Raw genomic sequence first — 27,953 nt, 5'->3', positions numbered from 1 at the left:
AGGCCTGAAGTTTCACTGCGGCCGACTGTAGCGGTAAGTCACCAAACTGAGCCTGATACTGCTCCAACGGCAAAATAGAGACACCTGACCCACTGTCCACTAGGAATCGCAGCCACTTGCCTGCTACCTTCAGCTGGATGTGTGGGTCTTCAGTTGACTCAGCTCCGACGGCCAGCACTTGGACGTTTGCGACGGGCTTCTCTCCAGAAGTCTTCTTCCCCTTCTTCGGGCAGCACCGCCGGAAGTGGCCAACCTGGTGACAGTCGTGACATACGGCGACACGTGCAGGACACTGCTCATCTGTACTCCAATGACCCACACGTCCACAAGCAAAACAGGTACCAGCCCGCCCTCCAGAGGGGCTTACCTTCCGTCTTGAAAGTGGAGTCATACTGCGCGTGCCGTGAGCGTACCGCTTGGTGGCCGTTGCTGCAACGCTGACCGGTGCATGCTCCCGCTCTGCAGCTCCAGTCTGCAAGCGTCCCACCGCCTGCTGTCGCTCCAGCGCCTGGTCCTCTGCAAGGGCAACAACCTCCAACCGAGGCAGAGTCAGATCATCCTCCCTGCAGAGACGTTCACGCAGACGAGCAGACGAGCACCCCTCTAGGAACTGGTCCCTAATCATTTCGTCTTCAAGGGCCCCAAACGCACACCTCTGGCTACGTTCTCTCAAGTTCGCCAAAAAGGTACGAACAGTGGTTTGGCCCTGGGTGCATTTGCGAAACAAAACTCTCTCGGTGATCACATCTGACTTTTTCTCAAACAAACGACTCAATACGTGAACAGTGGCATCGACCAGTGACATTGTAGCCGCACGCCCCTCAAACTTTGGCTCAACACCGCCCTGACTTGGGACCCCTGTTGGGCACTCCGCCCTGAACAGCCTCCTGGCTTCCTGTCCCACACAATGGAGAAGCAGTGCCTGACGCCTCTGCTCTCCCCAGTCAGTCCATCCAATGGCCATGGCATACACTTCAAAATCTGATAGCCAAGCAGACCATGACGTTAGCGGCTTGCCCGGGGTGGCTAACAAGGGAGCTGGCGGACGTATCCCCTCCATCTTAGCCGAATGCACTGTACCTTAAAGCTGGGAGAGTCGCAAATCCTCGTCGCCAAAATTGTGTAGTGTCGTCCTGCCGTCCTCGTCCGCCACTCACAGTCAGTCTTCACATAGACGATGGTATTAACTCAAAGAGACATAACAAAAGAGATACAGAAGAGCGCGCTCCGCGCCTCTCAGCCCCCGGCCGGCGACTCCCGCCCGGCCGCCGCCCAGCCGCCCAGCCGCCCAGCTGGCCAGTCTGCCCCTGTGGCATGCTGTGCCGCCGCGAGCGCCCCGCCGGGCGGGCGGCCCAGACACTACAGTTCGGTTCTTATTGTTGCTGGGAGGTTGTTCCAATCCCTTGTAGTTTGGGGAATAAATGATTTTTGAAAAAGAGTTGTTCTGTTGTTAGGGAGGGAAAGTGTGTCAGCATTGCGAAGTGCAAGTCCTGTATTTTCATGTCTTGTGTGAGGTAAGATGTCTTTTATGTATTGAGGAATGTCTGCAGATGGGTTTAAAAGTTTGTGATAAAAAATAAGTCGCTGTTTAAAACGTCTTGTCTCTAGAGTCTCCCATCCCAATTCTGCTAAGAGTTTCTTGTGTGCCGTATGAAATAATGTGCCAGTCACTAGCCTTGCTGCTCGCATCTGAAGCTGTTCAAGTCTCAATTTGTCTCTAGTTGTTATCAATCCGTCATAAACGATACCTCCATAGTCGAAAATTGGTAAAATATATGTGTTGTATAATTGTAAGAGTATGTCACGAGGTAAATACTTAGCAATAGGGTATAGGGGACTGAGTGCGATGTTGACTTTCTTGATGACGTTGTTTATGTGGTCATGGAATCTTAGATCGGTTGACAGTGTAAGACCTAGATGGGTGTGACTTTTAGTAGGCGGCACTGGGCGTTTGTTGAAGAACATGATAGGTGATTGTGATGTTGTCGCGTGGGTAAAAGTGATTTGCTTGGTCTTGTCCGCACTGAAGTTAATATGCCAACTTGTTCCAAAATCTGAGATAATGTTCAAGTCATTTTGTAATGATTTGCATGCTGTGTTAAAATCTTGCTGGTGCATAGCTTGCTGTGGAGGCTTGGTAATGGATTGTCTCGAATATGAAGTGTATAGTGAAGTGTCATCGGCATAAAAGAGTGAATCGTTATGAGTCTTGCCAGCTAGGTCATTTAAATAAATTAGTGCGAGTAATGGGCCTAAAACACTACCCTGCGGGCATCCTGCGTTGATGAGTAGCGGTCTAGAGGTACTGTTTTCCACACATACTTTAATACTTCGATCAGTTAAATAAGATTCAAGCCAGCTGTGGAGTGATCCGGTTATCCCGAAAAGAATTTTGCATTTATGTAAAAGTCCAACGTGCCAGATTTTGTCAAAATATTTGCTTATGTCTAAAAATATTTCAGTGAAGTCATTTCCAATGTCGAGTGATTGGTACAGATTGTGAGTTAGGTAAAACAGCTGGAGTTGAGTGCTATGGTTCGGTCTATACCCGCTCTGTTTGTCGGTTAAAAGATTGTTTTCAGTAATGTGACTATAGATGTGGTTGAATATTATCTTTTCGAATATTTTGGAAATGCAGGGAAGGAGACTAATAGGCCGATAATTAGAGGGGTCAGAGGCAGATCCTTTTCTTTTGAAAATTGCGTGTACTTTTGCTTCCTTCCATGTTAAGGGGAATTTACCGAGACTTAGTGATTTATTGAATAATTTTGTTAAGGGCGAAACTATTAAAATTGCCGTAAGTCGTAATATTTTCGGCGGGAGATTGTCTGGGCCGCACGACTTATGGATGTCAAGAGAATTAAGAAGTTTTAAAACTTCTCGCTCCGTTATTACAATTTTGTCTAATTTTGGTACAATGTTGCTTGGTGGCTGTATATCGGGCGCCCCTCTGTTTCCTGTGTTCAGTCTCGACTGATTTGCAAAGTGGTCGTTAAGTAAGTTGGCTTTGGCATGGTCGTCGGTAACAGTTTCACCGTCTGGTTTGATGAGTGGAGGTAATGCTTGAGTTTTGGTTTTCCCTGTCATACTTCTTAAAATTTGATGGTATTTGTGTGGGTCATTTTTAGAAGATAAAAGTTTTTGCACCTCGTTTGTTCTATACTTGTCTTTGAGATATTTATTGAGCTCGGTTGTTTTGTTTCTTTGGTGTTTCCAGCGTGTCCAACTCACTTCTGTTTGTTGTCTGAGCGCTATTCTAAAATACCTGTCTCGTTTGCGTGCCTCCCGTTTGATTTCGTTCGTGTACCATGGCTTGTCATTGTGCCTGGATCGTATCGTTCGGGTAGGTATTGCTTTGTCAGCTGCGTTAAGAATGGCGTCAGTAAAATCTATCGTGGCTTGATCTATGTCTTGATTAAGAATGGAGTCCCAGTCAGTTTGTGTGAGTTGGTCGGTGAGTCGGTTTGCGTCTAAAAGATGATAATCGCGTACGGTCTTAAAACTAGTTGTCTTCGTTGTTGGTTTTCCGATGTTAATAGTTAAATAAACTGGGTAGTGGTCAAGTTGAGAGAAGGGAGAGGCTATGCCTTTGTCAGTCACTAGATCAAGGTCATATACGTAAACTAAGTCTCTTAGGTTGGCAGTATTGGCGTTTGGTCTGGTTGGTTGGTCAATTAGTTGAGTGAGCCCAAGAGTAGATGTTGTGTTGTCTAATTGTTGGTCAAATTGTGTTATTCCACTGTGATTCTGATATTTTTCGTCGAGATAAATATTGCCAGCGTTGAAGTCCCCTACGTAATACAATTAGTGAAGGATTGAACACCCGCGCAAGCATTGCACTTTCGGCGAGCAACTCAGTAAATTCGATTATTTTCTCTTGAGGTGAGTTTGGTGGAATGTATACGCAACATACTATGATAGTTTTGTTCTTAATTTTTGTTAGTGTCCAGATCCATTCGATGCTACCAGTTTCTAGTTCGGGTAACCGTTTTGCTGCTAAAGTTGATTTGAAATAAACTGCAACGCCTCCCCCGTGCCTTGAGCGATTTTTAATATAAGGTTCGTGATAGTTGTGTAATTTATATAGGCTGGGGTGTACGGTGTCGTCGAGTTTCGTTTCAGTAAGTGTGAGAATGTCGATGTCAGAGCTCTCAGCGAAGTCTGATAGCTCGTCAAGTCTGTACGAAGATGTGATGCTATTTATATTGATATGTGTGATTTTCAGGTTCTGGTTATATATAACGGGTCCCGGATTTTGTTCTACCCCCTACCCCCTTAAGGGTGCGTTTCACGCGACCTTTACACCACCTGGCGAGGATCTTGCCGACATAGAGATACGTTTCTAGACCAGTAGATGGCCCTAGCGCTGAACGCCGGTTTGTTGTCATAGGACAAGTATCACATTTCCCCTGTCCATCCATCTGTTAGCGCAGAGGGGTTGGACTGCCGGGCCGCCCCTCCCCATCCGCGCCCCGCGAGTTCGGGGAGGATTGGCAGTTGGCACGGGTCCGCCGCGCCGCGCCGGTCAGGCCGGGCGGAAAGGACCAGATGTCATGTTTTCAGTCGAACCACATTGGGCCGAACCCGCGCCGACACACATGGATAGGGAAAGACCGGACAGGAAAGCAGCTTCAGTCACATTCATAGTGTTAGCTTCATTAATCCTCGCTTGGGGAAGTGAGACGTTTTTGGTCAAACTTGCAATTTTTGCCCGTAAAAGCTTGGGCTACGTGCAATTTTTGCCCGTAGAAACTTGGCATAGCTTATCATACATCAATTTCTAATCGCGTGTGAAATTGTGGAACCCCGGTCTCAGAAGTTTAGGTATATCCTAGATGCTCGAAACTCGGGTTATTGCATGAGCTATCAGCATGAGCTACACTGTACCTATAGTGCCGGACTATCGCATCAGAAGGCACAGAAGAATATGCATTAATAAGGCCATTGGTTGCTACAACTTGTATGTCTCGGAATTATAAGTTCATCCGGACTTAAATCCCCCAAGAAATCGTTCGGGTCGGAGCTTTCGAATTGTATCACAAAACTTCGTCAGCGTGTCGTAATCGGGTTCGGGGGTATCGGTCGCAAAATTTTGAGGACGTTTTGCGATCGATTGGATTCCCCGTGATGAGGTACATCGAAATACCTATGTACCTTTTTATGCAAAAGTATCAACTTCGAAATTTGACCTTTTTACAACACCAGCCTTGACCTAACCTCCACCAGAAATTAACCTAAACCGTCCCTCATGGCCGTCTAACCAAAACCATTGAGTTGGAAATGAAAAATTGGCCACAAAACATGCATCACACGGCCCTAGTAAAGTTGGGTTCATGTGTTGACCCTTGGTGACCTGACCTCTAGGTTACCTAACCTGGTATCAGTGACGTCTTTTAGCAACATCTGTACTAGGCAATCAACGCTATATCGATGATTTTCGATAAAATGCCTTTTAATCAATGTTATAACGCATTGTCTAGAAGGCCCGTGAACGGTGAAAAATTTTAACTTTGACCTTACCTGTGACGTCATCAGTGACCCTGAGGTCAATGAAATTAATTTTCTCAAGGCAACAGTGCTATCGAACGCCGTTTGAGTTTTGCGAATCCGTCCAATGAGTTTCGGAGATACGCGGGGGGCAAAAAATAGCCCCACCAGTGTGCGTCTTAAGGTTATGTGATCCTAGGTTAACCCGCGCATGACTGGGGGGGCTCGCCCCCCCCCCCTCCCGTTTTTTAGCAATATTTTCTAAACCGTTTGACGGATCAACACGTAACTTGCGGTACCCTCAGGGGCATCAATTTGACACGTTGTGTCAAAATTTCACCTTTCTAGCTACCGTAGTTTGGCCGGAAATGACGTCAGAGTAACGTCATGTCGGCCGATTTTCATGCAAAATACTGAATTACGGCAAACGCTCTCAAGAGCTCAGTTTTAAAGCTAGTTCCATTTTCTTTGCATGAGTGGACTACAAATACACGTAGCTATCAAACTGCTATCTCGAATTTTCGAAATTTTGAAAATTTTGAAAAATATGTATTTACAATTACAAAAAATATATTTTTCGATTTTTTCAAAAACAAAATACTTTTCGCAAAAAAACGGAATATATGTGATAGAACACACAATGATGAACTACCTTTGCAAGCTTTAGCCCAATGTCCTTAAAAATAGCCAAGTTATTCGCATTATTGTCAAAATTTTACAATTTTATGTTTTTTCAAATCCATTTTTCAGTACGCTTTTGACGTCGTACAGCAATATAAATGGCACCATCGTGTTCCTGAGCTCAAACTGCATTTGATAGGCACCTTTTTTGTTGAAAAATTTCATTTTCAAAATTTGACCTTTTCTGACCTGAAAGTGACCTGACCTCCGGTAAATTCAGCTGACAATGACCTCAAATGACACAGACGACACTATTTTCGAAATCTACGAGTAAAATGGACTATAAAACATGCGTCACGTGACCGATACATGATATACAATTTTCGTGACCTAGGATGACTTGGCCTTGACCTTAAAAATTCGAAGTAAAAGTTCGGTACCCTCAGCGTATCTAAGGCATCCGTCAAGGAGTGCTTAAACCAAAAATGAGCCTGATCGGTCCGGCGGTCAGAGCCTAAATTGTGAACTAGCAAAAATGTCGATAACTTTTACTTTGACCTGACCTGTGACGTCATCGGTGACCTCGAGGTCAATGAAACTAGGTTTCGCCCGACAGTTTTTCCAGGGCTATCAGACGCTGTTTGAGTTTTCACGATCGGCCCAGTAGTTTCGGAGATAGGGGGCTCTGGAGAGCCCTCCCCCCCCCAGTCACTCGCGTTATGGAAAATACCCTAGTCATGCGCGGGTTAACCCTCGCACGACCAGGCCATTTCTCATAACACGAACGACCAGGGGGGGGGGGTTGTTACGACCCCCCCCCCCTGGCGTTTCGAAACGGAAGGTCGTAGAGCTTAGCGGAAAAAACCAACGGATTGCTCTCAACGAGATCTCGCGATTGGTGGTATATTTTTTGGTCCTAGGTCAACATTTGACCTACTTTTGACCGGTCAAAGGTCAAATTTTCGGAAAAATAGACTTTTTTCAACTTTCGGCGGCGATTGCGGCAAAACGGTGGGAGATATCGACTTGAAACCTTCACTATCGTGTTCCTTGATCAATTCTCTATCGTTTGGTATGTATTTCGTTTCCCTAGCTCTAAAAATAGCGCGTTGGGAGCGCCGGAAGTCGGCAAGGTCACAGTCGACGGCAGAAATTCGAAAAATCAAAATTTAAATTTTTGAAATCTGATTGTATTTTTGGATTTGGGAGGTCCATTTGCTCCCTATAGAAGCTAATATTGCTGCATATTCCCATTGAGGTGACAAGAATTAGCAAAATAGTGGTTCGGGCGCTTTTCAAAAATAGTACCGGACGCTGTTCCTCTTGTGACGTCATAGCTCCGTGACCTGACCTGACCCGGTCAAATTTCTTATACCATATGATAGCCAATGCTTGCCCCAACATGCATGGGAAGTTTCATCACGATCCATCAACCGATGTCCGTACCACCGGCAGGAAACCTCGGGCGTTGGCACTCAGTTTGTGAAAATCCGGCCGGAGGCTGTACCTCTTATGACGTCATAACTCCGTGACCTGACATGACCCGATCAATTTTTTTTCGGCAAAAGATGCGCAAAGGTTGCCCCAGAGGGCATTGAAAATTCCAGCCCGCTAAGACAAGCCGTTTAGCGTGCACTTCGAAAAAACCTCAGGGGGGGGGGGTTGATACAACCCCCCCCCCTAGGCGTTCTAGGGTTAATCTTTGACCTTGACCTTTCGAAGTCAACACATATATGCTACGAGGCGAAATTACGAGAGGACTACGATGCTGCTAATTGCTATTATGCAGTTTTTGCCTAGCTTTATTGCTTCAAAACTGACACGTGAAAAACTATCTCTAGAGACGCTATTATGACTGAAATTCAATCAACTATACACCAGTAAAACGCCTTTTGGGCGAAGAACGAGCGAGCGAGATAGTGAGCCCTGCACGTGCGGAAGGGCGAGAGGGCACTTCAAACGGGCTTGTGCAAAGCACCCTTCTAACCGGTCGCTAGCGGTGTGCCAAATTTGAACGCAATCGGCCCAGCCGTTCCTGAGATCTGGAAGCGGCATTCTGCACGTGCGCACGTGCAAAGGGGTCCAAAATGACTTGCACGGCACCCTACTAACTGGTCCCCAACCGTGTACCAAATTTGAGCGCAATCGGCCCAGCCGTTCTCGAGATCTGGAAGCGCCCCCTGCACGTGCGCACGTGCAGTAGCACCGTAACCGCAACACATGGGAATGCATTGCCTGGTGGGCGCCTACCGGTATGCCAAGTTTCAGCGAAATCGCCCCAGTAATTACCGAGTTGTTAAAATGGGAACAAATTTGACACCTCTTCTTTTTGTATTTTGCACGTGCAGTGGGGGTCACTCACATAGGTCAAGAGTATCCGACCTTTGGTAGAAGGGATGCAGCTACACTATAAAAATTACCGCAAGACAATCGCTCAAGCCGCTGCTGAGATATGGGCCTCTCAAAATCACTACTTTTGCAGGACAGCTTGAACACCTTTGACTTTTCACGTGGCACGTGCCACGACGGTCACTGAGGTGTATCAAAAGTAGTCAATTACGGGGTAGAAGGGATGGGGCTAACCAGAAAAAAAGACCGCATGCCAATCGGTCCAGCGGTTGCTGAGATATAAGCCTCTCAAAAGCGTTACAGGCCGGGCCGGGCCGGGCCGGGCCGCTCATACTGAAAGTTTTCCCTTATATTGAAACAGGGGCGGATCCAGGAAAACTCCAAGGGGAGGGTCATGAATCGAAGTGGTGCCCCTACCTATACCCAAAATAAAAAACTCAACGGATTTCGTCCACTTCATTTTGGTGGTGCCCCCATTTTCAGTTTTTTTATTTTTATTTTTTATTTTTAGTCAGTATCTTACCTCTTAGCCACAACCACATTTACCAATTGTAAGCAAGTATACATATATGAATGTGCTATGTGTATATATGTTGTGGACGCTGAGTAATGAGTACTTACCAGGAACGTTATCAGGTAAGCAAATCGTTGTCAGTCCGACGAACTTGACCCTGGCGTCTAAAGGGTCTGTCCTTGACACTTCAGGCTTGTCAGGGGCACCAAAGTCCTTCCAGGGACACCACAAACCTGTCAGGGGCACCTACGGCCTTGTAGGGGCGCCACAGGCCCGCCAGGGGCACCACAGGCCTGCCAGGAAGCAGGGGCACCACAGGTCTAGCAAGTATACACGACAGGCCTGTCAGGGGCACAACGGGCCTGTTGGGCCCATGAGCACCCCTAGGGGCAGGGGCACCACAGTCCTTCCAGGGGCACCGCAGGCCTGTGAGGGGCACCAGCGGCCTAGCAGGGGCACCAGTCAACACAGGCCTGCCAGGGGCACCACAGACCTGCCAGGGGCACCAGAGGCCTGCCAGGAGCACCACCGACCTCGCAGGGGTAACTTGGGCCTGTCAGGGCCCAGGGGCACCACGGGCCTGTCGAGAGGCACTTCAGGCTTTTCAGGGGCACCATAGTCCTCTCAGGGCGCAGGGGTAGCAGGGGCACCAGAGGCCTGCCAGGGGCACTACAGGCCTAGCAAGGGCACCACTGGTCTATCAGGGGCACCACGAGCCTGTCATAGCCAGGCATCTCAGGCTTGTCAAGGCCCAGCGGCACCACAGGTCTGTGAGGGGCACCAGCGACCTAGCAGGGGCACCAGTCAACACAGGTCTGATGCATTTTCCTAACCGCGCCGATTTCGCTTTGTTGTATTATTTCGTTCTGAGTTCTGTCGCCACCGCCGCCGTGTGAGGTTGTGTACCGCCAGTGTGCCATCTGCTGCCACCACCGCCACCAATATAATTGAAGTGCTCATATATTCAAGTTTTTTTAAGTCAAACCAGAGAGCCGGCCCTATTTATTTCATTTTGATTTTCAACATAGTCCTCCGGGCCGGATGACTTTTTGATTTCTGTTAAATTTGCTTCTTTGATGATTTGCTGATTGATTTTGACTGATCAAGACTGAGATTGACTTGTGAATTGTGTATATCAAGATGGAGAGTGAGGCACAGCTTAACCCGCGCCCCGTAGGGCTACCGGCGGACCCTACCACCCGTAGGGGGGGGCCGTATCGGCCCCCCCTAAGATCTCGGAAAGTTACCGGCCGATTTTCAAAATTCAAACGGCGTTCGATAGCCCCACCCGGGAACTACCTTGTGACCAAATTTCATTGACCTAGGTCAAACCGATGACGTCACAGGTCAGGTCAAAGGTCAGATTTTCACCGTTCACAGGCAATTCGAGAAATGTGCTGTGAAAGCGAGTAAATTGGTAATTTATTGAAAACCATCGATGGTACATTGTTCGTCAAACACATACTTTGCTATCTGAGGTCACTGATACCAGGTCAGGTCACAGCGAGGTCAGGTCACCGGGGGTCACAATATGAATGTGTCGTGTGATACATGTTTTATGGTCCATTTTACATGACAAATGCGATTATGTGGGTTAGGCAACCTTTGGGGCCAGCCTAGGTCACGTTTTTGTGAAGGTCAGGTCAAGGTCAGGTCAAATTAGGTCAAATTTCAAAGTTGATATTTTTGCATAAAATGGGTATCGATTCGATGCAGCTTGTCACGGGGAGTCTAATGGTGGTCTTCGTTTTGCTCTACGAGTTCTAGAATTGCCAAAAATTGAGTTTGAAAATTTGACGTCATCATTTTTGAACAGTTTTTTCGCTATAACTTGGCCAAAAAACAAGGTATCGATCTGAAATTTGGTATGTAGATAGAAGACGGTAGGCACTATCACATATATTCCGGTTTTTTCGAAACTCAAAAAACTTTTTGGATTTTTTGGCGAATATATAAAAAAAGGCTTTTTTGATTTTTGGGGGTCAAAACCCAAAAATTTCAAAAATTCGAGATAGCAGTTTTGTAGCCCTGTCAATTCTACACCTTTTATGTCCTGATCATTTTTCTGTATCTTCAAAGCTGTAGTCCTGACAGGTCTTCTCGCGAAGGTCTTTTTTCGGTCGAAAATGACAGAACATGACGTCACTCTGACGTCATTTGTGGCCAACCTATCATAGCCTCTGGAAAAATTTTTGGTCACAATGTGTAAAATTGATGCCCGGAGGGGTCCTGAAAGTTTGGTGGCGATATCTCCAGCCGTTTAGGAGATATCGACCGAAAAGGACAGGGGGGGCCGTTTCGGCCCCCCCCCCCCTACGGGGCGCGGGTTAAACAGAAAAGGACTGTGGCTCGAGGTGAGGCAACCAGACTGATGAAAGAGCTTGCCGAATGTGATAATTCTCAAGAGGACGACCTTGCCTTGGCAATACACCACCTTGAGCAGCACGTTGATCTGATGACCGAGATCCAGGTGAGCCTGACAAAGCTGTCTGTGCCTGATGATACCTCGCATGTTCAGGATATGCAGGATCAGATTTTCAAAGCTAAGCGTGTGCTTGCTCGTCTGGAAAGGAGCTCTGAGGTCTCTGTTGGAAGGGCTCAGTGTGTGCCGCCTTACCTGGGGGGAAAGCTGGACCTGAAGCTGCCCAAGTTCTGTGGGGATGTGGAAAAGTGGTCAGAGTTCTGGAGCCTGTTCTGTGTATCTGTCCATGACAACCCTGCTTATGCACCTGTCGAAAAGCTGGTGCACTTGAAGGCGCACCTCGTCGATCAGGCAGAGGTGGCTGTGCAGGGTCTTCCCATCACTGACCAGGGCTACTTGAAGGCTGTGGAGACCCTGAAGGAAAGGTTTGATCGCCCAGATTTGTGCATTAAGGTGCTGATGCAGAGATTGTTGTCCACCACCCCTGTGCACAGTGACAATGACTTGGTCCGCTTGCGCCGCATGATTGATGGGCTGATTTCTGAGGTCAGGGCGCTGGAGACGATGAACGTGTTGCCTGACTCATATGCTGTCCTGCTGATGCCTGTGCTATTGTCGTGCATCCCTGAGTCATGGAAGATTGAGTGGCTGAGATGCAGTGCTGACTCATCTGATGAACTCACAGTCTTCCTGAAGTTTCTGCAGAAGGAGATGAGCATCAGGGAGGAGGCAGCTGCTCGGAGGAAGAGGACCACCAGTGAGCAGCTACCTACCGCAGTACCTGGGAAGCCGACAGTCAGCATGCTGAACGTGAGGCAGAAGAAGGGACCTGACTGGGTATGTCTGGCATGCGGAACGGGTAAGCATGGCCTGGCTGCGTGTTCGGCCTACCGCACCATGACTGTGCCTGTTCGCTGGGATGTTGTGCGCCAGGCTAAGCTCTGCTACCAGTGTCTTGGCCCCCATCTGCTGCGTGCTTGCCACAGCACCCGATGCCCATGGTGTGGTGGCCCGCACCACTCGTCATTGCACCCACCGCCCGGAGAGCATGCAGCCCTCATGCCTACTGAGAGATGTGTACCTGATCGCGGACAACTGTCACCCCCTGCCGCTGCTGCTGTGTCTGAGAGTCGCATGCCTGATCGCAGACCATTGCCGCCCCCTGCTGCTGCTGGTACTTTTTCTGCCAACCAGGGACGGATGTGCATGGGCGTGCGGAGCCAGCAGCACTGCTACGTGCAGACAGCGCTCGTGGAGGTGGCTGGTCCTCGGGGCGTGCGTCTAGTACGCGCGCTGATTGACGGCGGGGCAGACGCCTCCTTCATCCGGGCTTCACTGGCTGACCAGCTGGGACTCGAGAAGGTCGGCCAGGGGACCTTCGCGTGCGTCGGATTCAAGGAGAGAGTTGAGGAGGCTCACCAGTACGACCAAGTAAGCGCGCGGCTCACTGGATACCAGAAAGGTGAGGCCGAGCTTGTGTTCTGGAGAACTGATAAGCTGTGTGCGCCCGTGGGAGCTCCACCACCCATTCAGTCTCTGCCCCCAAGTGTAGAGCTTGCTGATGACTTCCGTGACGGACCTGTTGATGTTCTAATTGGGTGTGATCAGCTGTACAAGGTGGTGTTGTGGAACCAGGTGGAGGTGAATCCTGGCCTCCGTCTGGTGGAGACTGTGTTTGGGTATGTGCTCCATGGACAGTCTCCAGGCCAGCAGACGACCCGGCAGCGGCACGCCTACCGCTGTCAGCTGGTTGACGTCGAGCGAATGTGGACGCTGGACGCTGTGGGAGTCGCCGCAGAGGAGACCGCCGAGAGAGACCCACCTGTACCGACTTGGAACGCCACCGAGAACAGGTATGAGATGGGGCTAGTATGGAAGTCCGACCAGCGCCCAGTGTCTAACCTGATGTTATCGAAGACCCGGACTCACCGTATGACAGAGAAGTTGAATGTTGAACAGTTCCAGGAGTACGATGACCACCTGCATCAGCTGCTGGAAGACGCTGTCATCGAGCCCGCGCTGCCGAGTCCGCCATCAGAGTTCATCTTACCGCACCGAGGACTGCACCGCAACGGCAAACTGCGAGTGGTGTTCGATGGATCAGCGCCAGACGGTGCAGGTATGAGCCTGAACTCCTACCTTGAGCCGGGAGAGAACCTGCTGCATCGTTTACCAGCTGTGCTACTTAACTTCCGTTCAGGAGCCGTGGGTTGTCAGACGGACATTCGTGCAGCTTTCCATCAGATTGTACTCACTGAGGAGGACCGTCAGTTCGTGCAGCTGCTGTGGGCGGGCCAGCGGCTGAGGTTTCGCAGGGTCCCGTTTGGACTCACCTGTTCGCCCTACATGCTGCTGTGCACTATCGCTGAGCACGTCCGCCGGTGTCTGCGCGATGAACCTGTTCTGTTGCAGAAGGTTCAGGATTCCGTCTACATGGACGACATGTGCCCGTCCTTCAGTACGAGGGCGGAGGCAGAGGCCGGACTGACGAAGATGGGTGACGTCTTCAGCGAGGCCTCCATGGATCTTCACAAGACCAGGATGTCTGGTGACGACACTGAGGACGAGAAGGTGCTCGGCCTACTGTGGAGCACAAGATCGGATCGTCTGGCCGTGACCGTGCCACAGGTGCCCTGCCCTGGCACCCGGACTGAGCTGCTATCTGCTGTGAGTAGACCGTTTGATCCGCTCGGCGTGGTGACGCCGTGGCTGATCTGGGGGAAGGCCCTGTTTCAGCGTACCTGGCTTGACGCTGAATGCACATGGGATAGTCCCCTGAGTGGGGAGCTGCAGACCGAGGTCCGAGCCTGGTGGAGAGACTCGCCGGGGAGGGTGATCTGGTTCCCTCGCCTAGCCGGAGCGCGTGACGATCAGTCCGGAGCGACTTTTCACGTGTTTTGTGACGCGTCTCGGACCGCCTACTGCGCGGTGGTGTATGTGGTCCAGGGTGGGGAGCCTGCCCTGGTGATGTCGAAGAGTAGGCTGGCCCCCCTGTCTCCACATCTAACGATCCCCAGGCTGGAGCTGATGGCCGCTGTTGTTGGAGCCAGGTTGATGGACTTCATCAAGAACGCGCTGCATCTGGAGAGCGCAACAGTCACCTACTGGTCCGACTCGACCGACGTGCTTCACTGGCTCAACCGGAGGCGGCCTCTCAAGATGTTCGTGGAGAACCGGGTGAAGACTGTGCTTCAGTTGACGACCGCCGACCAGTGGAGGTACGTCAGAGGCTCTGATAACCCCGCTGACATAGGCACGAGAGGGGTAACGCTGACCTCTCTCATCGCCTGTGACAAGTGGTGGAAGGGTCCACCATTTGATTTGAGTCCGCCTGACTATGATACCTCGTTAGTGCTACTGACGCCTCCCTCAGCAGAAGCCGAAGCAGAGACGAGGCCCGAGGTCAGACGTCAGGTCGTGACCGTGAGACGAGGGCGTGGCCCTGATCCGATTCCGGACGTCATGCGTGGACCGTTTGATGTGACTCGGTGTTCTCATCTCAAGCAGGCAGTGAACCGCACCGCGTGGATTCTTCGTTTCGCGCACAACGCCAGGCACCAGCGCACGGAGAGGAGGAGTGGAGCGCTGTCACCCGAGGAGCGCCGGGAGGCGCTGCGGTTCTGGATCCGGGTCTCGCAGAGTGCCGCCTACGCGCCGGAGCTGGAGGCGCTGACGGCTGGCGCGCCGCTGCCACCCAACTCGCGACTCGAGAAGGTCAGACCTCGTCTAAACGCAGATGGTGTCCTAGAAGCTGTCACGCGAACTCACGAACCTGCTCTGATCATTCTGCCCGAGTTTGCCCATCTGACCACCTTGATAGTGGATGATGCACACCGTAAATCGTTTCACCAGGGTACCCGCACCACACTGGCACTGCTGTCTGGTGAATACTGTGTGAGGAGACGAACTGTTCATCGTGTAGTCAGTACATGCTTCAGATGCCGGAGGTACCGGGGTGCGCTGTACCGGTCAGCTGATGGCGCGCTGCCCCTGTTCAGGACGGAGCCCAGTCGTCCGTTCAGCCGGGTCGGTGTGGACTTTTTCGGTCCGATGTACGTCAAGGGCGGCGACAAGGTATGGGTACTGCTGCTTACCTGTGCCTCGTCGCGAGCTGTGCATCTCGAACTGTGTAAGACTCAGAATGTCGCTGACGTCAAGTTGGCTTTGCGCCGCTTCTTTGCGCTACGTGGCACCCCATCGCTAGCTGTGAGTGACAATGCCAGAACGTTTCATGCCCTGCTCGGGCACCTACCTGCAGCTGTGACCTGGCGCTTTGTACCCGAGGCGGCGCCCTGGTGGGGCGGCTTCTGGGAACGTTTGGTCGGGATAACCAAGAAGTCCCTGCGCATTACCCTGCACCAGTGTTATCTTACCCATGAGGAGTTGGCAGTCACCCTGTATGAGTTGGCGTTACAACTGAACTTCCGACCTCTCACCCCAGGTGACGACGACGTGCTGACGCCCGCGCATCTGTTGTTCGGGGTCACGTCCATCCGTGGCGTGCTCTCTCCGTCTGGCCACGAGCTGGACAGCCTGAGTCGGCGCTGGCGGCACCAGCGGCTGGTCAGCGAGCACCTGGTTCAGCGATGGACCAAAGAGTACCTGCAGACTCTACGCACGTGGAGCTTCTCTCAGCGCGGCCGTCCGGTTCGGCTGCCCGAGGTCGGAGAGATTGTGCTGGTGCACGCGGAAGGTCCGCGTGGTCGCTGGCCTCTGGCGCGCGTGGTGTCCCTCCTGTCTGGAGCGGACGGCCGCGCTCGCGCGGCGAGTATCGTGCTAAGAGGGCGACTTACCCGCCGCCCGATCAACAAACTGTTGAGACTAGAGGCGTCGGAGTGAAGTGAGCGTCGGCGAGGCGAGTGCCGAAAAAGTGACTGTGTGCCGAGTGAGGAGAGACTTTTCGAAGTGACGGCTCACTTCGAAAGTGGGGAGTATGTCGCTATTCGTTACTGCCCTGTGACCTTTTTTTCTCCTCATGTTACCGTACCGTATTTGTTTTCCATCGTTACTGTGTTGTATCCTACCTTTCCTTTACGCCTCGTCATTTTATTTTACCTGTGGCAGCCCATTTGGTAACCCCTGCATCCTTCACGAATATTTTCCTAACCGCGCCGATTTCGCTTTGTTGTCGTATTTTGTTCTGAGTTCTGTCGCCACCGCCGCCGTATGAGGTTGTGTACCGCCAGTGTGCTATCTGCTGCCACCACCGCCACCAATATAATTGAAGTGCTCATATATTAAAGTTTTTTTTTAAGTCAAACCAGAGAGCCGGCCCTATTTATTTCATTTTGATTTTCAACACGCGGGCCATACAGCCAGAGACATCTCTCGGCGATTTTATGAACTAGCTGTGCAATGACTTTCAAATGAATAGAACTGCATAGTGATGCATGCAATGATGATTCACTCTACAGGACTGAGTAGAGAATCGATGTCTTTATGATTCCTAGCAGCCACATTTTTGAAATTGTTGTCATGGCGTTCATGCAATGCACTGCAAGATGAAAATTGTATCATGCAAAGCATAGTACAAAATTCGAAAAAAGGCTTGCTAGGAAATGTTTCCCTTGACTTCGTCAGTCCAAAACTGCAAACATCACAATCGTGCGACAATCCGTTATTAAGTTCTATTCGTTTGAAATTTTGATTTTGCAATATGTTTGCCTAAATTGCTCAATATGTGTGGATTGCAGAACAACGGTAACCACTCTGTGATGACGAGGTTAACGTCATTCATAACATATCCAAAAACAAAGGCAATCGAAGCAACGATGCTCTAGATATTTACGAAAAACGTTTCTCATAGCGTTACGCGTGAAACGCACCCTTAAAAGTAGGATGCTGATGTCCCAAAAAATGTTAAGTTTCCACCACTGAATATATGATTTAGGATTGAAGGATGGGCGCTTAGGATGGGAATATCTGACTGGGATGGAGACAGTAGGAGAGCGATATTTACCCGAGACAGCATGACCAATGTAGGAGATGCACTTGTAGTGGTCAGTTGCGTTGAGAGTTGCCGATTTAGGGAGCCCAAGAAGTTTTATAGCGCCTGGAGAGTTTGTCAAGTCGCACCAGCTGGTGAAGTCTGGACGGGCGGCGGCGAACGCAAACGCACCTGAGGGCAGCGAGGCGTACAAAGTTAGTGGATGTGACGTGGGTCCGGGTACGATACGCGCGCGGCGACCGGAATGCACAGCAGTGAGTTGGTATTGAATTAACCAAGGCTAAGGCAATTAATAAAGCTGATTCGATACGTAAAACGAAACATAATGATAAACCGAAAGTGACGTTGGCTAGAAATGAGTATAAATATAGTTATGCAGACACGAAAGCAAAAGTGCAGCAATAACAAAAGATTACCGGCGAAGCCAGCGCTGAGATAAAGCTACAAATTGTAGATAGGCTCATCTAGAAACCAGCTGTCTGCGTCAGACAGAGACAAAGACAGGGAAATTGACAGAGACCATGAGAAATAAACAAAGCGTAACTGAACACAATATGATTAAACACGGTAAAAATGACGCGTGTCCCAATGCCCACTCCCGATCACTCCCAGTGCCCCAGTCCCGACCCCAACCCCGTCCCAACGCACTCCCCCTCGCCCCCCCCCCCCCTCCCCGACGCCCCAGCCCCGGCCTAGATCCTGTGCCTACCCGACCAGTCACCAGGTCAGCGAGCGACGATACCAGCACACAGTGACTGATACAGTTACAAACCGTGTGACAGATGTGAAACCTCCGGGATCCGTTGTCCGGGCCGAGACCCGATCATGCGGGCAGGCAGACGCGGCGGGCAGGACTCGGCTCCGGCTCCGTCACCCGAGCTCCCGCCCCGAGCTGGGAACCGTACACACGGGCAGGCAGACGCGGCGGGCAGGACTCGGCTCCGGCTCCGTCACCTGAGCTCCCGCCCCGAGCTGGGAACCGTACACACGGGCAGGCAGACGCGGCGGGCAGGACTCGGCTCCGGCTCCGTCACCCGAGCTCCCGCCCCGAGCTGGGAACCGTACACGCGGGCAGGCAGACGCGGCGGGCGGACTCGGCTCCGGCTCCGTCACCCGAGCTCCCGCCCCGAGCTGGGAACCGTACACGCGCGCAGGCAGACGCGGCGGGCGGGACTCGGCTCCGGCTCCGTCACCCGAGCTCCTGCCCCGAGCTGGGAACCGTACACACGGGCAGGCAGACGCGGCGGGCAGGACTCGGCTCCGGCTCCGCCACCCGAGCTCCCGCCCAAACCGTGACTACATTGAATCGTTTGAGCATTGAACACTTACGAAGTAGTTTTGATGCCTTTGTAACATGTTTCGAGGCTGTCGGTGGTGATTTACACCTACTATGGATAGCTGGCCAGGACGCCCACTGGTTGACCTGACCTGACCTGACCCGACCTGGCCTAAATGCCTGGAGACATCATCTTTGATCAAAACTGATCTGAAAATCGTAATCAGTACCCCGAAAAACTACAACAAACTCAATTTACGAAGTTCTACCAGGTCCCAATTTTCCCGACTTTTGGGTCTTTGACCTGACCGGGAAGGTCAACCAATGACCTTGGACCTTAAAAATGGATAGATACCACCGGCTTCTTCTCGTTACGGGAAACACGCTAGATTTTTTCGTGAAGCTCTAGCTTAATCAAAGACCGTGCATACATACCTACAATACATACATACAACAGCAAGAGGGTTCAACGGACCTCCTCCCCTGTACGTTAGACGCACACATAACACCAATAAGTGCGAGTGTCAAGACTCCTATAGGTGAAATCAGATACATTTCAAATTGATTTGGTGGACAGTTTTAGGATAGCACTTGCAATGATTAGCGATGCTAAAAGATATTTCGACCTATGAATAATTTCAAGTAACTTGTAATTAAGCGCCATTAATAATCAGATTCATGAAGATTCGTTAACTTTAGGGTCGATGCGGACCCCCTAGATGGCTTCAGAAATTCTTGAAATTTGGCATGGTGGATACATTTAGGATACCTAACAAATTAATTTCGGTGACAGGAGGTTCACATAAATTTTTCGAAAAAGTGGGGCGTTTGATGCACCCTAATGTATGTGATAGCCCCTACCGACTTCTATTTACATACCAAATTTTAGATTGATACCTATCTTTTGGCCAAGGTAAAGCGAAAAACTGTTCAAAATTGATGACAAATTTTTAAACACAATTTTTTGCAATTCTATAAGACTGCGAAAAAAACTAGAGCGCAAAACAAAGACCACCATTAGACTCACCGCGACGAGCTGCATCTAATCGGTAGGTACCCATTTTATGCAAAAATATCAACTTTGAAATTTGACCTTTTTTGACCTGACATTGACCTGACCTCAGCCACGACGTGACCTAAACCGTTCCTAATGGTCTAATAACCAACACCATTGAGTTGGAAATGAAAAATTGGCCATAAAACATGCAACGCACAGCCCTAGTAAAATTGGGTTCATGTGTTGACCCTTGGTGACCTGACCTGTGCCCTGACCTAGTATCATCAGTGACCTCTAATAGCAACATATGTATTAGGCAGCTGACGCCCTAACGCTGATTTTCGATAAAATGCGTTTTACCATGATGTTATAGCGCATTCCCTAGTAGACCATAGAACGGAAAAAACATTTTATCTTTGGCCTGTGACGTCATCGGTGACCTCGAGGTGAATGAAATCATATTTTCCTCGACAAATTTGACAGGGCTTTCACACACTGTTTGAATTTTGCGGATCCGTCCTGTAGTTTCCGAGATACGAGAGGGAATAGCCCCCCCCCCCTAGGTCGCGTTATAAACAGACCCCACCAGGGCGCTGGTTAACGAGTTCTTGATCTGAGGTTAACAGGACTTCGTCTAACATGTTAAGTGGGGGGGGGGCAATTGCCTCCCCAGTCGAGCGGACTGCCCCCCCCCCGTGGCCAGCATTCCTTCCGCCCCAGTCAAAACGCGAACCCGTTGAAAAATTACCTTCTCTGCAATATATTTTTGCCTTACCTTACTTGTATTTGACGAGAACGGAGAAACATTAAAAAAAAAATCATCTCGTGACCGTATGGCACCCCCATCAGGTGAGGTGTGGCGCCCTCCTAACCCTGGTCCCCCTTCGCGATTTTCTAAATACGCCGCTGCTCGATATATTGTCCATATAACAATGCAAGGCTTCTCCGAGGTCAAACTCATGCAAGGGTGTACTTTCCTAAGAATGTTTCAAGGATTCAAGTCAGTCATCACAGCTCAATCATTTTAAGTATCATATTTTAAAACCGAGTCTGTGGGCTGTGATATGACTTCCAGGGGCTACCCTGGTCCAATTAGGTATGTTTAACCCTATTAGTGGCAGGGGGGGGGGGGTTGTTTTTATCCACCCCTCAGGTTTTTCGGGAATATCTCCGAAACCGCTGAAGCTACGATGCTGAAATTTTCTGACTTTTCCTAAAACTAAATTGGGCACATTCCCTGAAAATTTCAAGTTCATAACTTTACCAGGGGCGGCTCCAGAGCACTGGGAATTGGGGGGTCCTATTCGTGAAGCGAGTCATTTGGGCGAAGATCACGATGCTGCACCAGTTTTACGAACAGTGAATGAAAGGTATCATGTGATAACATATACAGTTATTGTGCATCCTCTTTTGACACGTTTTTGGTATAATAGGCGGATCCAGGCGTCCAAAAAGGGGGGTTATGTTTTACCTCCCAACATAGGTGCCCTGACACCGCCTATGCATGACCAATACAATTGTAGTCGTTCTCTCATAAGAAAATTGTAACATAACAAGACCATTACCACCATTTTTAGAAACAGTACCAACAAAAACCTTATTTACTATACTTTTTGTGTACCCCCAATCTCAATGATCTGTATCCGCCTATGATTTTTGAAAATGCATATTTTTGGGATCCATGTGAATTCCTGGTTCATTCTCTATCGATCGGCAAAAGTTGCGTTAAGATTGGTTCAGAAACCTGGCCGTGATAAACAGTCTAAAATGTATCTGCAATTTGCCCGTTTTTACCCCCCTCTACCCCCCTATTGACATTTTTAATTTTTATTTTTTAGAAATGTAGATCACGTTGAGCGAAATCGAACGCCGTTTGAATTTTGAAAATCGGCCCGTTAGATCTCGAGATATCAAGGGGGGGTCGTAAACAGCCCCCCCCTGCCACTAATAGGGGGTAGCCAGGAGCCTGCCACTAATAGGGTTAATGCCGTTTTACTTCAGATGTCAAATTTATCGTGAAAAAGTACTGACGTTTTTGCTCATATCTCAAAGCGTTCGGCAGCTACAAATATTCGCCAGAGGGGGGGAGGTGGAATGTCCCCCGGAACCGTGCGCGATATTTCCTTCGGGCTTGCTTAAGATGAAGCAAATACAGTGCTTAGTAGAGCCAATAAACATGTATTTTCGAGAAATTGTTTTTTTAGCTCAAACCCCTCGTTTCCGAAAAAAACATAAAACAATTACAAACAAGGGCCGTTATCCCGAACAGCTCAGAGCGCACAGACGGCACAGACGGGTATATCAGAGTTGGCGCGCGCGCGGCCCGGGCCGGTGCGGACGCGGTGCTCAGACGCAGCGCGGACGGCCGCCGTAGCCGATGATACACTTCTTGCCGTAGGGGCACGGGTGGTTGGCGCACGGGTCGATGGTGACGCACTGCGCCTGGTTGCCGACCAGGCGACACTGCTGGTTGGGCCCGCACGGGTACTGGCAGACGGGCAGGCAGCGGCGGCTGCAGCCGAACTGGCAGCACTGCTGGCCGTACGAGCAGTCCTTGTCGCTGTAGCACAGGACGTCGCAGGTGGTGGGGCCGTCGGGCACCGGACAGACGCCGTTGTACTGCGGCGGAGGCGGCGGCGGGATGCCAGAGCCGGCTGAAAGGTGCACGCCAGTTGTTAGACGTAGATTCATAATGATAGAACGCGGACGAACAAGACGATCTCAAAAAGTGCTACTGTCTCAGTGAGGTTTCAAAATGAAGAAAGTTTGAAGTAGAACTTCTCCAAATTCCCAGTTTTTTTCTATTTTGTTGCTAAATTTGATAACTTCCTGATATTCGTTGGTCACAATGTTGTTAATTATTGTTGTAGAAGGCTGCTATACGGAATCTTTGATTTGATACCGGGACAAACTGGGGTGTGGGATGTGACCTGTTCGATGATTTAAACGGTACGATCACTGACGAGGATGTGTAATAATTACAGCTAACTTCAGCGGCATAAGGCAAATTACGGGGGTAATCCGCGTAAGGCCGTTATTCGCGATATGCACGCTACAATATTGGTGTGCACCATGTCGTTAGGCGGCACGGGCGGACATCGATAGCAGCGCCTCTATCGGTCACTAGGGAAAGCTGGGCTGTAGGCGACGAAATACCGGCTGAGTTGTCACACGTTGAATAGGTTCATAGCCATCCGTCTTGTGAAAAAGTTGAACTTTTGCCTTTAATATTTCTACAGGCAATTTTAGAAGTGTCTTCACATGGATTACAAAACCGTTTAGATTATTGTATTCACTTCAAGCCTTCCCTATTGTTCTTGATGATGCGGGAACTATTTCTAATTAGTGTTTCTAGCTTAGTAAAAGAACATACTGTGCAAACGATGAAAAAAAGCATAAATGGAAGATTTTAAATGCAATTTTCTCTAACAATTAATGGTAAATTCTCTACATATCAAGGAAAAGGTGCATGCTAACTGATAATTTAAAGTTCTGGGGCCAGTTGTTTTCTTCTTTTCTTACGTCGCCCCAATGGCCGCGAATACACTTGTGATAACGCCTATCGTGCAATGTAGTGTGTAGGCACTGGTATACCACCAGTGACGGTCGAACTTTACTCGAATACCGCTGTGCACTAAATGTATGATATGCTTAGTGCTACCTCCTCGTTTCATCCACAGCTCAGTGTGCAATTTTTAAAAATATTATTCTTAGCTTAACCCTATTAGTGGCAGGCTCCTGGCTACCCCATATTAGTGGCAGGGGGGGGGGGCTGTTTACGACCCCCCCTTGATATCTCGAGATCTAACCGGCCGATTTTCAAAATTCAAACGGCATTCGATTTGGCTCAACGAGATCTACATTTCTAAAAAAAAAAATAAAAAATGTCAATAGGGGGGTAGAGGGGCGTAAAAACGGGCAAATTGCAGATACATTTTAGACTGTTTATCACGGCCAGGTTTCTGAACCAGTCTTAACGCAACTTTTGCCGATCGATAGAGAATGAACCAGGAATTCACATGGATCCTAAAAATATGCATTTTCAAAAATCATAGGCGGATACAGATCATTGAGATTGGGGGTACACAAAAAGTATAGTAAATGAGGTTTTTGTTGGTACTGTTTCTAAAAAGGGTGGCAATGGTCTTGTTATGTTACAATTTTCTTATGAGAGAACGACTACAATTGTATTGGTCATGCATAGGCGGTGTCAGGGCACCTATGTTGGGAGGTAAAACATAACCCCCCTTTTTGGACGCCTGGATCCGCCTATTATAGCAAAAACGTGTCAAAAGAGGATGCACAATAACTTTGTATATGTTATCACATGATACCTTTCATTCACTGTTCGTAAAACTGGTGCAGCATCGTGATCTTCGCCCAAATGACTCGCTTCACGAATAGGACCCCCAATTCCCAGTGCTCTGGAGCCGCCCCTGGTAAAGTTATGAACTTGAAATTTTCAGGGAATGTGCCCAATTTAGTTTTAGGAAAAGTCAGATAATTTCAGCATCGTAGCTTCAGCGGTTTCGGAGATATTCCCGAAAAACCTGAGGGGTGGATAAAAACAACCCCCCTGCCACTAATAGGGTTAATTCTCACCCTTCGCCCCTGATTGAGCTACATGGAAATTCGTGGAAAAGCGGGGGTGCTGCCTGTGACGAGAGGAAGCCGATGATATTCAGTTTTATGGCCTCCTAGATCATTGGTTGACCTCCCAGGTTAGGTCAATGACCAAAAAGTCGGAAAAACGGAGGTCTGCTAGAATTTTGTAAAGTGAGGTTGTTATAAGGGTTTTGGGGGTCCTGCTTACCAATTCATGTTAGTTTTGATCAAGGATGACGGATTGATGCATTTGGGATAGGTCTGGTCAGGTCAGGTCAGGTTAGGTCAACCGGTAGCCTGTGTCAACTATCACTGACAGCTTCGTAACATGTTGCATAGACACCAAACTTATTTCTCGAAAGTTAAAAGAGGTGTTAAATTCAAAATCAGCACCAAAAACTACTAAAGGCACATGCCTAAAACTGGAAGAAGTGAATCAAGGATATGCCATCTAAGGTCTATGATCTTGACCTGACCTTCACGTGACCTTGACACCCACCACAATGCATTGAACAGGCGAACAGGCATCATTTCACATGTTGAAACATTTACATCACAAAAAGACTGAGTAGTGCAAGGATAATGTGCGCTGATGTACATACGTAAGTACATATTTACGCCGAATCTTGACTTCGGCCTGACATGGTATCAAAAACGGGTCATAGGTCAAAAGCCATTTTGGCCAGGGTCATGGAATTTTAAGGGTAGGTATAACATGAATTAAATCGGGGGGTTTGAAAGGTTCGTCGTGATCGGTCACCTTTTTGCGAGTTATTTGCAAAAAAACGAGGGTGGTCTGTTTGACACCCCCCCATAAGTGGATGGGCCTTTATCTTTATAGGTTGAAGAATTTAAAGAATTTTAAACTTTAAGTTTTTTTAGTGGCGAAGAGGAGCGGAGTCGAGTAGCGTACTTACCGGCGAGTGCCGCCATGGCCACCACCACCACCATCGCTGCGCGGACACCGGCCATAGCTGACTGTGGAGAGCTGTACGGTTTGGGAGTGTAAGGGTCGACGGCTCGGGGTTCGAGTGCAGGGAACTCGGCGGCCCGGCCTTATATTCGGTCCGGCCGCCAGTCTCCTAACGGATCGCGTCCGTCTTATCCACCAGTGGTCACGCTGCCCGTCCAGATTACGGCGAGATCACGCTCACATGGCGACTGAAGTTGAAATCGCAGGCCGGTACTAATTGCATTATACGTGTGGGTAATCTGCCAGACAGTCTAAAAATAGTAACAGACTATTTCGAGATGAAGTTCACCTGAACTAGCTACATAGGTACTGCGTCTCAATGCAACGATGCCTAACCTGATTCAGACAAGGTTAGAAAGTTGTAGTTGAGCATTTACGATTTGAGAAGCGAGGCTCCATCGAAGAAAAAAATAATGTCATGATGCAATCTATGTCTACACGGGATCGTGCCGTGTATCCAGGAACCACAATTCACCTATTGGCTAATATCAAACAATTCGTCTATTGGCTAACCACGATCATAACACTATTTTCGGGTCCTCTTTGTTTTCAGGAGATTTTGGAGTTACAATCAATTGTTCGTAAATGACAGCAATAGTTTTACAAGGGAACTACGCGCCAGCAATAGAGCTCAACACCAATATGGAGGCGCAAGCCTCACAATAAAAATTTCAACGATCTTCGGAGGAGCGATCTGCCGAAGAAACTCCAAGTGCAAGCTTGCTGTGGAACAGACTATAGTTTGGTGCAAGAGGCCTCTGGTTTTCAATATCAAAGCGCATTTTGAATTCAATGTAGGGCATTTAGGCTAATTTTCCTAATTTATACATTTTCATTGATTTTTTTTAGGAACGTGGGTGAAGAAAACAACTTTTTTTAAGTTACGCAATTGAACTGATTTATTCCAGAGCCCAGCTATGGCCAATGGGGCTACGTTTTCACGCACTGTGTAGTTTTGTATGTTGTTGTACAATACATACCTACCCATGCATACCTTCGATAGAAGATGTGAAATGAAAGCGGCATCGATGTGCAGGACGGTTTAGAAATGCAACACTGGACACAGGAATCTCGGATGTTTTTCATTCATAAAGATGGTTATTCAAATATTGCGTAAGCTTTTTGCATTGCTAGGGTCGGATAGACTTCACTTTTTCACGAAAAATAGCGCGAAAAGCGGCGGATCCTGACGCAACTTCCAGTGTCTATGACACAAACTCCAAACACTTCATGACTTTTACTGGAAAGACGTTTGATCTATAACCTCCTTCGTTAGACAACGCAAGGCAACAATGGTGATTTGACGCATGTCAGCGTGCATTATCTGTGCGTTTCCAGACTTTTTGTGACAAGAAACGTGACAAAACGCAAAACAGTATTTGTCTCATGAGTTTTGGTGAGTGTCAAAGCTGAACCGTTCGACCGGGACCGTTTCTGACCGATGAATTCACTCCCAAGTCCCAAAAGCTCCAGTTTTTACGCTAGATCTTTTTTAATGGGGGGACTTATAATCTCGGGTTTTGAAAAAAAAATGGAAAAACCGGAATATTTATAATACATCACCCATCGATACCCTACTGTAGAAAGTTTTAGCACAATGTCTTCAAAAATGGCCAAGTTGTAAGCATTATAGTAAAAAATTCACAAATATACATTTTTAAATCCAGTTTTCATTACATTTTTGACATCTTACAGCAATTTAAATAGCACCATCGTGTTCCTAAGCTCAAATTGCGTCTGATAGGCACCTTTTTATAAACTCATTTTCTAAATTTGACCTTTTTTATCTGACAGTGACCTGACCTCAGGTAAATTCAGCTTAAAATGAATTCAGATGATACAGACGACATTGTTTTCGAATCATTGAGCAAAATGGACCATAAAACATGCGTCACGTGACCAATACATGATATAAAATTTTCGTGACCTAGGATGGCCTGGCCTTGACCTTAACCCTCGCCGGCACAGGGGGGGTTGATGCAACCCCCCCTAAGGTTTTTCGAGAATAACTCGCGTAAAAAGCGGCCGATCGCAACGAAACTTTCAGTACCCTCGCATTGATCAATTATACACCTACCCTGAAAATTTCATGACCCTGACCCCAATGACCTTTGACCTGTGACCTCTTTTCTGTGACCATGTTTGGCCGAAATCGCGGTTCGGCGCATGTCGGCTCGCATTAGCCGCGCGTTTGCAAGCTTTTCGTGGTTTCAAACGTTCAAACATGTGATTTGAAGTTGCTCCCATGCATTAGGGTGGGTGTCAAGGTCACCTGAAGGTCAGGTCAGGTCATTGACCTTTGGTGACCTCGGGTGACCTCGGTTCACTTTTCGAGTTTTACATGTTTCTATGCTAGTTTTTGGAACTGAATTCGAATTTAGCAACCGTTTGAACATTTACGAAGTAGTTTTGGTGCCTTCGTAACATGTTACGAAGCTGTCAGAGGCGGTTGACACGTATTACGAATACCCGTCATAACCCCTACCGGTTGACCTGACCTGACCTGACCCGACCTGGTCTAAATGCTTGAAGACATCATCTCTGATTAAAACTAACACGATATTCGTGATCAGCACCCCGGAAAACCACGTAGCAGCCACACTTTACGACTTTCTAACAGGTCCCGATTTTCCCGGTTTTCGGGTCATTGACCTGACCTGGAAGGTCACTCGATGACCTAGGACCTTAAAATTGGGTATCATGGGCTTCCTCTCGTGACGGGCAACACGCTCGTTTTTCCGCGAAGCTCTAGCTCGATCAGG

At 48.7% G+C, this 27,953-nt stretch overlaps 2 protein-coding genes across 4 annotated transcripts; one reads left to right on the top strand and one right to left on the bottom strand.

Moving 5' to 3' along the window:
• The first annotated feature begins 11,314 nt into the window (after nucleotides 1-11,314).
• LOC122370716 lies at nucleotides 11,315-15,023 on the top strand. Of its 2 annotated transcripts, none has more exons than XM_043346561.1 (2): nucleotides 11,315-14,611; nucleotides 14,898-15,023. In XM_043346561.1, the coding sequence occupies exons 1-2, from the start codon at nucleotides 11,343-11,345 to the stop codon at nucleotides 14,905-14,907; spliced, it is 3,279 nt and encodes a 1,092-aa protein (XP_043202496.1). In that variant the 5' UTR covers nucleotides 11,315-11,342; the 3' UTR covers nucleotides 14,908-15,023. The 2 variants fall into 2 exon arrangements, with proteins under 2 accessions (XP_043202496.1, XP_043202497.1); XM_043346562.1 differs by having other exon boundaries at nucleotides 14,901-15,012.
• A 6,749-nt stretch (nucleotides 15,024-21,772) lies between these two features.
• Nucleotides 21,773-26,485, bottom strand: LOC122370715 (WAP four-disulfide core domain protein 18-like). 2 transcript variants are annotated; one of them, XM_043346558.1, is made up of 3 exons: nucleotides 26,186-26,485; nucleotides 25,136-25,206; nucleotides 21,773-22,267 (listed from the first exon to the last, which is right to left on the bottom strand). In XM_043346558.1, exons 1-3 carry the CDS (start codon nucleotides 26,275-26,277, stop codon nucleotides 21,960-21,962), a joined length of 471 nt encoding a protein of 156 aa, XP_043202493.1. In that variant the 5' UTR covers nucleotides 26,278-26,485; the 3' UTR covers nucleotides 21,773-21,959. The 2 variants fall into 2 exon arrangements, with proteins under 2 accessions (XP_043202493.1, XP_043202495.1); XM_043346560.1 differs by lacking the exon at nucleotides 26,186-26,485 and having other exon boundaries at nucleotides 21,793-22,267; nucleotides 25,136-25,239.
• Between the last annotated feature and the right edge of the window lie 1,468 nt (nucleotides 26,486-27,953).

Source organism: Amphibalanus amphitrite, unplaced genomic scaffold (assembly GCF_019059575.1).
Source record: "Amphibalanus amphitrite isolate SeventyFive unplaced genomic scaffold, NRLGWU_Aamphi_draft 001162F_arrow, whole genome shotgun sequence".
Taxonomy (NCBI): Eukaryota; Metazoa; Arthropoda; class Thecostraca; order Balanomorpha; family Balanidae; genus Amphibalanus; species Amphibalanus amphitrite.
This window is presented reverse-complemented; position numbering and strand designations above follow the sequence as displayed.

Bases quoted from the DNA above. Each gene is read 5' to 3' on its own strand.
- LOC122370716 (XM_043346561.1), top strand. From the start codon at position 11,343: ATGAAAGAGCTTGCCGAATGTGATAATTCTCAAGAGGACGACCTTGCC.
- LOC122370715 (XM_043346558.1), bottom strand. From the start codon at position 26,277: ATGAAAAACATCCGAGATTCCTGTGTCCAGTGTTGCATTTCTAAACCG. The intron at 25,207-26,185 runs GTATGCATGGGT...CAAACCGTACAG, and splicing joins TTTCACATCTTCTATCGAAG to CTCTCCACAGTCAGCTATGG. The intron at 22,268-25,135 runs GTAAGTACGCTA...TGCACCTTTCAG, and splicing joins GGCCATGGCGGCACTCGCCG to CCGGCTCTGGCATCCCGCCG.